The sequence below is a fragment of the Globicephala melas genome, chromosome 5, assembly GCF_963455315.2.
Source record: "Globicephala melas chromosome 5, mGloMel1.2, whole genome shotgun sequence".
Taxonomy (NCBI): domain Eukaryota; kingdom Metazoa; phylum Chordata; class Mammalia; order Artiodactyla; family Delphinidae; genus Globicephala; species Globicephala melas.
This window is the reverse complement of record NC_083318.1, coordinates 43,224,760-43,234,229: the sequence shown is the minus strand read 5'-3', so window position 1 is coordinate 43,234,229 and position 9,470 is coordinate 43,224,760. Positions and strand designations below refer to the sequence as shown.

Here is a 9,470-nt window from a genome sequence, read left to right as displayed (position 1 = left end):
TGTTTTTGATTCATCTAGCCTGTTGCAGTGGTACACGCAAAGCAGCTGTTTTGGCTTATTTGGTTTTATATTCAGCAGCTCTTACTGATAGCCAACTGTATGCCTGCCTTGTGTTCAGTTCTGGGGAGAGAAACTCGAGGAGGACAGGTCCACGCTGCCCTCACTAGACACTGGGCTGGTAGCCGATTTTAGGTTCCTGATCTTTCTCCCTTTCCCCAGGGGAGGGCGAGAGTCTCGCTCTGATCTTCTTCTCATCGCCTGGACCCCGAGTCATCCAGGTGGTGACTTGGGACAGAGATTTCCATCAGGGCTACCTGATGAGCCTGTTAGACAGAAACCAGTGTCACCCGGCCTTAAAGAGCTTGTTCCCTGCCCTTGAGGCCATGCTTGTCTAGTTTGGGCTGGGGGTGAGTGAAGATGGGATGAAATGAGATCAGTGAGCACATTAATAAAATAAAAGGTGGAGTAAGACATATCTCCAGAAATGGGGAGGATAACCCAAAATTGGAGGAAAGTTAAGCATCTCATCTATTGCTGGGGGCCTCTGCTTCTCTGACTGAAAGGGAGGGTTCTGTAGGGAGAGTGTCTTGGAGTTGGGAGAGTCCAAACTTGGGCTTTGAAAGCAAACTACTGGGTTTGGATTCTACCCCACCATGAATCAACCATGGCCTCGGGCAAGTTGCTGGAATTCGGAGTCAGTTTCCTCTTCTGTAAAATGGGATAATGCCTTAACCGAGGTTCTACCTGCAAAGCATGTAGAACGTGTCTGGAATGTGGTAAGTGCTTAATGAATGTCAGTTTCCAAGACCACACACTCGTTACACTAGCTGGTATTTCTGGGTCTGGCCCCTAGCATGGAACCTTCCAGCTTTCCTGCCCCTGTGCTCTGAAGCAGGCTCTGTGTTTGCTTCCTCCGCCGCGGATTAGGCTGAGGGCTTGCTCTAAAGCCTTGCAGCCTCTCCTCCAGGGGAGCTGCCGGTGCAGGCGGGCTGCAGGCATTAGTGACCCCGCCCCTTCTCTCCCTGCCAGGGATGGTGCTTTGATCGACTGACCGTCCCCCCCCCCCCCACAGCCGAGAAGGTTCTCTGCCACCCTTCACCGCATGCCAACCCAGCCAGAAAGCCAAGGATTCCGCAGACTCAGACCTCGCCACGCCTCTACTGCACAGAAACGCACTCCTGTCTTCCCCAAGGCTTCCAGAACCTCTGAAGAGGGAGGTCCCCAGTTCTGCCTCATGTTTGGGGCATCTTGCTAGCTATGGCCCTTCTCCTCCGCTTCCTGCTGCTGCTGGGGCTTTACGGGGACACCATGTCAGAGGGGCCGCCGCCATCATCCGCATACATTCCTGATGGTTTGGAATTTGAATTTCCTCCAACGAGCTATGAGACCAGAGATTCTTATGAAGCTGGACCTACTGGCATCCTCTTTCAAATTGTGCACATCTTCCTCCACATGGTGCAGCCGAATGCCTTCCCTGAAGGTAAGTGCCAATGGCGGGACAAGATACAGTATGTCTCCAAACATACTCACGGGCGCACACACAATATTGTTTGTTAATGACAACACGATCAGTGCAGAATATATTCCGTATATTAAAGTATGAGATTCAAAGTGATTGAATTGCACAGGAGCAGAAAGTATTTAGCCAGAAGTTAAGAAAAATAAATAGGTTGTTAGGAATGTGATGATAAGAAAATGAAATCAAACTGTGTTGCCATGTTGTTTTTCCAATTCTTTATCCTTCTTCCCCTCTTCTTTTGTTTTGTTTTGTTTTGTTTTTTGGTTAGAGTATTGAATTGTTCTCAAGTTCATACCAAAGGTGGAAGTTAGGGTAAAAATGCAAATTCTCTGTCATCAAACGAGAAGTTAATAATGACCTCTCATGGCCATTGAAAGTTACAAATTTAACTCTCCTCCACCCACCGCAAAATGCAGTTTTGACACTGCTTAGGGTAAGGCCAGGGCAGACCATACCTGTTACCTGGGTAACTTGTTTGCTTCAGGTCTAAGAGTTTGAGTGTGAAGCCAGGAGGGAACATTCATGGCATCGTGCTGTTGTTTTGTGTGCGTACTCTCTGGCCTCACCACTGCGGCTCATCTGTACTCGGAAGTCTTCGGGGTATGTGTTTTCAGGAGTGGGATTATGAAAATTCAAATGGTCTGTGGGAATTGTCTGCTATTAAGGTTTGGCAGTCTAAATTTTTATTGATGTAATGTTAGATCTAGCTTAAGCTTGTTCTTTAAACTACAAAGATTTGAATATTATCATTGACTACTAAACATTATAAAATTTGTAGTAATCTTTATCATCTTCCTTAGCTGGCCAGCCATCGTTCATAAGCAGATTATTTGTGTGTGTGTGTGTGAGAGAGAGAGAGAGAGAGAGAGGATGTATTTAGTGAACTTCAGCACCTGTTTATATTACGGGCAGTTTACAGATTTTCTTAATATATATTTACATAGAATTTTTTACATTTATTTGTCTCAGATTAAGCAATTGAAGCAGTCTGAAGTGTAGTTTTCAATTTTTTGTTAGTTTAAATTTCGATTCAATGAAGTAAATCTCCCTGAGCCCTACTGTCACAGAAGAGAGTCCTGAACAAGTACTGCTTACTGTTTATGTCGCTGCTTAAAAGACTAAATTTGGAAACCCAAAGGACAGAAGGAGAAAGCAAACTGAGTTTATTTATTCATGTTGAATACAAATTCACTATTCTCAATATCTTTTTGTTTACTTTTGGACTTGATGTAAATATAATTGAATAAATCAACACCTACTAGTGTTTTTAGTCTTGGTTTCTTTGTCTTTTTATGTAAAAAGCATAGAATTCAGTTGTTTAATACAAATTTACAGTGACTTCTTTAAAAAGATTGTGAAGTCTCCTGTGTCATTCTAAGGCAGATCATGTAATTAATCCTGTAATCTCTTTCCATATGTCGTTTTATTTTTCTCCCTCTAGATTTCATATGAAGGCTTCCTCACACTTGTTTCACAAGGGAAAACAGTATCTTTAAAGGTCTTCATTCAAATGATTAGGTTAAAAGACATCCTGCTTCCGATGCATTCTAGGGTTTTCACCTCCAACATCATGATTAGTCTAGAATTTAAATCCTAATGTAATCTGAGGGTGTTAGCCTTGCTTGTCCCTTGACCTTCGTCAATACTTACTACTTCGGAGAAAGAAATTTCCAGAAACAGACCAGCACTACCCCTTTCAGAAAAAATTGTCAGGTTGCTAAGAGAATATAATACTGAATTTAGCAGGTGACGTCTTGGTGTGTTGGTTTTCTTCCACCATCCCATTATTCATATTCTTTCACCCAGTTACTAGGTTTCGTAATAGCCTCAAAGTGCTCAAGAGGTGCTTTGCAACATAAAGGACACTATGAGGCAATCATGTTTTTCGTGTTTTTTTTTTTCCCCTTGGCACGTGACTTTTTTTAAAAAAATTGAAGTATAGTTGATTTACAATGTCCTGTTGGTTTCAGGTATACATCACAGTGATTCAGTTATACATATATATATATATTCTTTTCCCATATAGGTTATTACAAAATATGGAGTATAGTTCCCTACGCTATACAGTAGGTCCATGTTGGTTATCTATTTTATGCATAGTAATGTGCATCTGTTAATCCCATCCTCCTAATTTATCCCTCCCCTCCCCTTTCCCCTTAGGTAACCATAAGTTTGTTTTCTATGTCTGTGGGTCTATTTCTGTTTTGTAAATAAGTTCATTTGTATCTTTTTTCTTTTTTTGAGCCCACATGTAAGTGATATCATATGATATTTGTCATTCTCTGTCTGGCTTATGTCACTTAGTATAATCTCTAGGTCCATCCATGTTGCTGCAAGTGGCATTGTTTCATTCTTTTTAATGGCTGAGTAATACTCCATTGTATATATGTACCACATCTTCTTTATCCATTCATCTGTCGATGGACATTTAGGTTGCTTCCAGGTCTTGGCTTTTGTAAGTAGTGCTGCTGTGAACTTTGGGGCCACTGCATTTCATGAGCACCAAAACAGAGGCCGATGTCTTGATAATTGAAGATGCAAGAGAGAGAGAGAGAGAGAGAAAGAGATAGATTTATATGTATTAGCTTAACTAAATACATCAACCAAAGCAGGTGACTTCAGGATGAGTCCTCTGTGGAGTAACATCTTCACAGAAGATAATATCCCACAGGTCTGTTCTTTCATGTGAGAGAGAAGTTTTGAGTGCACAGTCCCGGTGCAGGAACAGAAGAAGAAGGGACGGCCCTGGGGCCTCGGCTCCTTCTTTTCATGCTATCATTGGGGAGTTTTCCACATTTACATCCTGTTTCCAACCAAAATGGAATACCCAGTTTTGCATTTGGAACTCTCTAAAGAGAAGCCCATCCTGGTAAATACAAGATGGAAAGGTTTTGTTTAGCTGTGGCTTGAGACAAAGGCCTATTCCTGGATAGAAGAAAAGATTAGCTTAGATTAGACCAGGCAGACAGGTAACTACAACTCGGCAGAGTGTGCTCTAGTACCTGGTGGGTATTTCATAAATCCTGCCCCGATCTGAAACTGCAAGGGAGATGTGGTGTCCTGGGCTTGGCTCACTAAGAAGACAGTGATGGCTTACATTAGGGGGGAATCGTCTGTCCATGCATTAACCTAGAAAGGGTGTTGAGGGCAGGATGTGTGTGTGTATGTGGCGGGGGTGGGGGGCCATGGGGGGAGCTGGGGAAAGAGCATTCCAGGCAGAGGAAACGGCATGTCCGTGGAGTGGAGGAGACCGTGGTTCATGGTGGACCTGTGAAGTGCGTATTCGTGGAGTAAGTCTGCCAGGGTTGGGGAGCCAGAGCTGGAGGACCCTGACTGGCAGGCCAGAGAGTTCTGTAGTGGGAAGAAAGCTAAGGCAGCATGAGCACAAGTTTCATTCCCTTGACAAGCATTATTGAAAGCACTGCCTTCTGTGGTGCACCTTGCTGGGTGCTATGAGCCAGTGTGGTAGTGGACTTGGGTTTTGGGAAAAGAATCTGACAGCAGCTGATAGGATAGGTCACAGGGAGGGTGAGGTTCCTGCAGTGGTCCAGAGGGTGGTAATAATGAACTCATGTGGGTTGAGGCAAAAGTAATGGGGGAAACAGAGGCAGAGTCCATTCTGTGTCCAAAAGACTTGGTTTAAGTCCTAGCTCTTGCCTATTACCTGCAAGGTGATCTAGGCCAACTTAATTTTCAGAGCCTCTGCTCTCATAGATGTAATGTGACTCTAATCATAACCCACTCTATAGCTTTTATCTGTGAGGCTTAAATAAAATGATGCATGTAAAGACGATGTTTAAAACCATGCCTGAAAGGCACAGAGAAAAATCCTCAGTAAACGTGGCTGCTCTTAGTATTATTACTCGAGAGGAAGAATTGACCAAATTTGACGCCGAAATTGGTGTCTCGAGGGATATAGGAAAGAAAAGGTGTCTCCAGGAGGGATCTTTACAATGTCCTTGCTGCTGCTTCCTCAGCAACACTACATGGAGTTGCCTTGTAAGAAGCGACTGTGTTGCTTTTGAAGGTAAGTGGGTTGTGTCTCCCCAGCAAGCCCCACAGCAGCAGAACTGGCTCTAGAAGCCAGGATTTGGATGTAGCGCTACTTTACCAAGTAGTCTCTACTCCCACAAATATATCTGCATCTCGTGGGTTCTTGTTTCTTCTCTGTTCTCTCCTCCCCTCCCCAGCATCTGCTGTAAGGCACACTGTGCAAAGTGTTAGCTCATTTGAATCTCCCAGCAACTTTGAGAGGTAGATGATGGAGGTAGATGGTGGTCTTATTTCTATTTATTACATCCCCCTTTACAGATTGGAAAACTAAGTCAGGACAAGATTACATGTTCAAAGCACACAACTAGCCCCTGGCAGATTGAGAACCCCCTGTCTCCAGGACTATTTTCCCCGTGTTCTACAGCTTACTTTGTGGGTAATTGATTTCCTTTTTATTTTATCATACTGCTTTTAAAATGATTGTGAGTTACCATGAAAAAATAGTAATTTTTGCACATTGAAAGTGTACATTGCATAAGATTATCTGGTGTGAATGGTGAGCAGTGCCTTTTCCAATTTGGGGTGTCTATGATGAATTTGGCATAAATCATGACCCAGGTCCGAGCCTTTTTAATGAAACAGGTGTAAAAAAGGTCTCCTCAGCTTTTATTTTTTTATAAATTTATTTATTTTATTTATTTTTGGCTGCGTTGGGTCTTTGTTGCTGTGTGCGGGCTTTCTCTAGTTGCGGCGAGTGGGGGCTACTCTTCGTTGTGGTGCGCGGGCTTCTCACTGCGGTGGCTTCTCTTGTTGCAGAGCACGGGCTCTAGGCACGCAGGCTTCAGTAGTTGTGGCACGTGGACTCTAGGCACGCAGGCTTCAGTGGCTGTGGCACGCAGGCTCAGTAGTTTTAGCTTGCGGGCTCTAGAGTGCAGGCTCAGTGGTTGTGGCGCACGGGATTAGTTGCTCCGCGACATGTGGGATATTCCTGGACCAGGGCTCGAACCCGTGTCCACTGCATTGGCAGGTGGATTCTTAACCACTGTGCCACCAGGGAAGCCCTGATTTTATTGCTATAGAAAATTTCTAAAATCATTTTCCACTCTGTTTTGGCATATTTTTAAATTAGATTTTAGGATGGTTGACCTATTTGTAACAACATTTTCTGCTAATTTGATTTGATCCCGGGAGTTGGTGGGTCTGGGGGCGGAGCTGGGGAAGTGGTAGAAGTGGGGAAGAGGGAAGAGTTCAGCTTGGTTTCCTCAGACTTTGAGATGCCACCAGGATGTGATATTAACTGAGAGTCCTTCTGTTGCAGGTAACAGAAACCTATCAGCAAAGGCAATCAGAAAAGGGGTTTATCAACAGCAAGGTCCTACGGTATAGCACAGGGAACTATATTCAATATCTTGTAATAAACCATAATAGAAAAGAATATGAAAAAGAATATATGTATATATTCTTTTATATATATATGTGTGTGTGTGTGTGTGTGTGTGTGTGTATGTATAACCGAATCACTTTGCTGTACACCAGAAACTAACACAACATTGTAAATCAACGATACTTCAATAAAAAAAAACTTTAAAAAAAAGGGGTTTATCATGAGGACTCTGGGTTACTTCATGACGCTCAAGGGGGTTGGGGAGGGGATCAAGCCAGCAGGGACTCGACCTGGCTCCCATCTTGGCCCCTCTCTGCCCCGTGGCCTCTTCATTCCTCCTCCTTCCCATCCCCCTTTCTGGGTTCTCCCATCCTGTAATCCTCCTGGTGGAGAGCTAGGCTGCCAACGTCATAGGTTTCAGGCCAGCTTCCTGGAGAGCGAGTGGCTGGGCATTCTCTCTCTTTTAGTCCCAAGTCTCAGTTCTAGTCCTGCCCAGGGCCAGTCGCCAACCACGGGCCCTTCAGGTAACCGTGGCTACAGTCCCACCTCGTGCCTGGGCCGGGTGCTGTGAGCCTGGCACTGTGAGGCACTGCTGGCCCTGTGGCATCACGGGCAGGGAGGTGGTTTCCAGAAAAGGGGTTGTTGGACGGACAGCCCAATAGGTGTGTCTGTGCCAATGTCCACCTAGAATTAGGATGTTTTATTATATCCAGCACCTGTGTGTTCTTCCTTAATCAGACAGAGCCAGCACTTGTCTTCTTTATATCACGTGACTCAGGTTGGCAATGGGCCTGGACATAAATAAGGTCATGGAGGGAAAGGACTAACATTAGTTGATCCTGTCTCCCCAGTGTCACTCACTGTGCTGGGCAGTCTACGGCTGTCATCTCTATGCATCTGAACAATTAGAACAGCAAACAGCTGGTGTGTGCTGGCTCTCAGGGATTGGAACAACTCAGCAACTCTGTGAGCTTGGGGCTATTAATCTTGTTTTACAGAAGAGGAAGCTGGGGTTCAGAGAGCTAACTGACTTGACCAGGGTCACAAAACTAGCCAGTGGCGAGCCAGGGTTTGAATTCAGGCAGGCTGGGTTGATTGTCCAGGCTCATAGTTGCCACTTGTATTTTGCTGATAAGGGAAGTGAGACTCAGGGAAGCTAAGGGAGTGTTCCAAGGTCACACACACTGATGGCTAAGGGACCAAGCCAAGGTTTGACCCAGAGCCCTGTGATGCCCATGCCTGGGCTTGTCTCCCCTTGTGCTCCCTGGAAGGGGGCGTGTCTGGAGACTGTAACAGGCACTCCTTTAATCCATCTGATGTGTCTTCTGCTTCATAGTACAGCTTCCAGTGCTAAACTGAACAATGAGTCCTGTTGACTGTATTTTCATAAACTTGTCCACAAAGTACTGGAACGTGCCCCTGCCTTCCCGTAAGTGAGCGGTAGAGGTAGGCTGTGCCCTTCTGGAAAATAAACGTGCGCCAGTGCCGTGAAAGACAAAAGAAGGAAAGCTTCCTGGTCTCCAGCGATGATGTCCTTTTTGAGGTCTTCAAATACATGCAGGAAATGAGAGATTAAGTATGAATGTAAATAAAGAGAGGCCACCCCAGCAGCTGCTGGATGAAGCCCATGTGGTATTAGACATTGCTGTCTACTGGGTGGAAGAGAAGTTCCAAAATGTACACTTGGAGAAGCAGCTGTCCAATGTGGTCTGGATGGGGCAATGCTGGGGCGGAAGCATACAGCAGGAGGGACATTACAGGAGGGGTGGCCTGAGGCAGGCTTGCCACGTGCCCTCTGCTTGGCTGGGGTCTAGATTCGGAAATGAGCCCAACACCTGAGTGGTAGTGATGAGCCTGCTCTCTGGAGCCTCTGCCTGGGTTTGATTCCTGGCTTCTATGTTGACGAGCTTTGTGACCTTGGGCAAGTGACTTAAACTCTCTGTTCCTGAGTTTTCCCTCTGTAAAATGAAGATAATAATAATAGTACTTTGGGGATCATCATAATATTGAAATAATATTTATAAAGCAACGAGGACCTTATCTGATAAACTAAGTGCTATATAAGTGTTTGTTAAGTAAAATATGAATGTATAAAACCCATATTCATTATAAGCTTTTAAATTCATCTTATGTCTTGATGATCACATGGACAGAAGAGCAAGTATTTATGTGACTCCCACCGCACTGGTTTCTTAGGGATGCTGTAACAAATCATCACAAACTGAGTGGCTGAAAACATCAGAAATTTATTCTGTCATAGTTCTGAGAACCAGAAAATCAAGATATTGGCACTCAGGGAGGCTGAAGGCTCTAGAGGAGAATCCTTCCTTGCTTCCTCCAGCTTCTGGTGTCTCCAGGTGTTCCTTGGCTTGTGGCTGCATCATTCCAATCTCTGCCCATCTTCACATCTGCCTTCTGTGTCTCTGGCTCACATCTCCCTTTGCTTTCTTTTATAAAGGCATCTGTCACTGGATTTAGAGCCCATCCTATATCCAGTATGATCTTATCTCGAGATCCTTAACTTAATTATATCTTCAAAGACCCTTTTTCCAAATAAGGTCACATTCATAGATT

At 44.6% G+C, this 9,470-nt stretch overlaps 1 protein-coding gene across 1 annotated transcript in view; it reads left to right on the top strand.

Moving 5' to 3' along the window:
• The first annotated feature begins 1,121 nt into the window (after positions 1 to 1,121).
• The window catches only part of PROM1 (prominin 1), a 90,897-nt gene continuing 82,548 nt past the window's right edge, over positions 1,122 to 9,470 (top strand). The window contains exon 1 of the mRNA XM_030864272.2: positions 1,122 to 1,480. Coding sequence (XP_030720132.1) covers positions 1,258 to 1,480 — 223 coding nt within the window. The 5' untranslated portion in view covers positions 1,122 to 1,257. The remainder of the gene's footprint in view (positions 1,481 to 9,470) is intronic.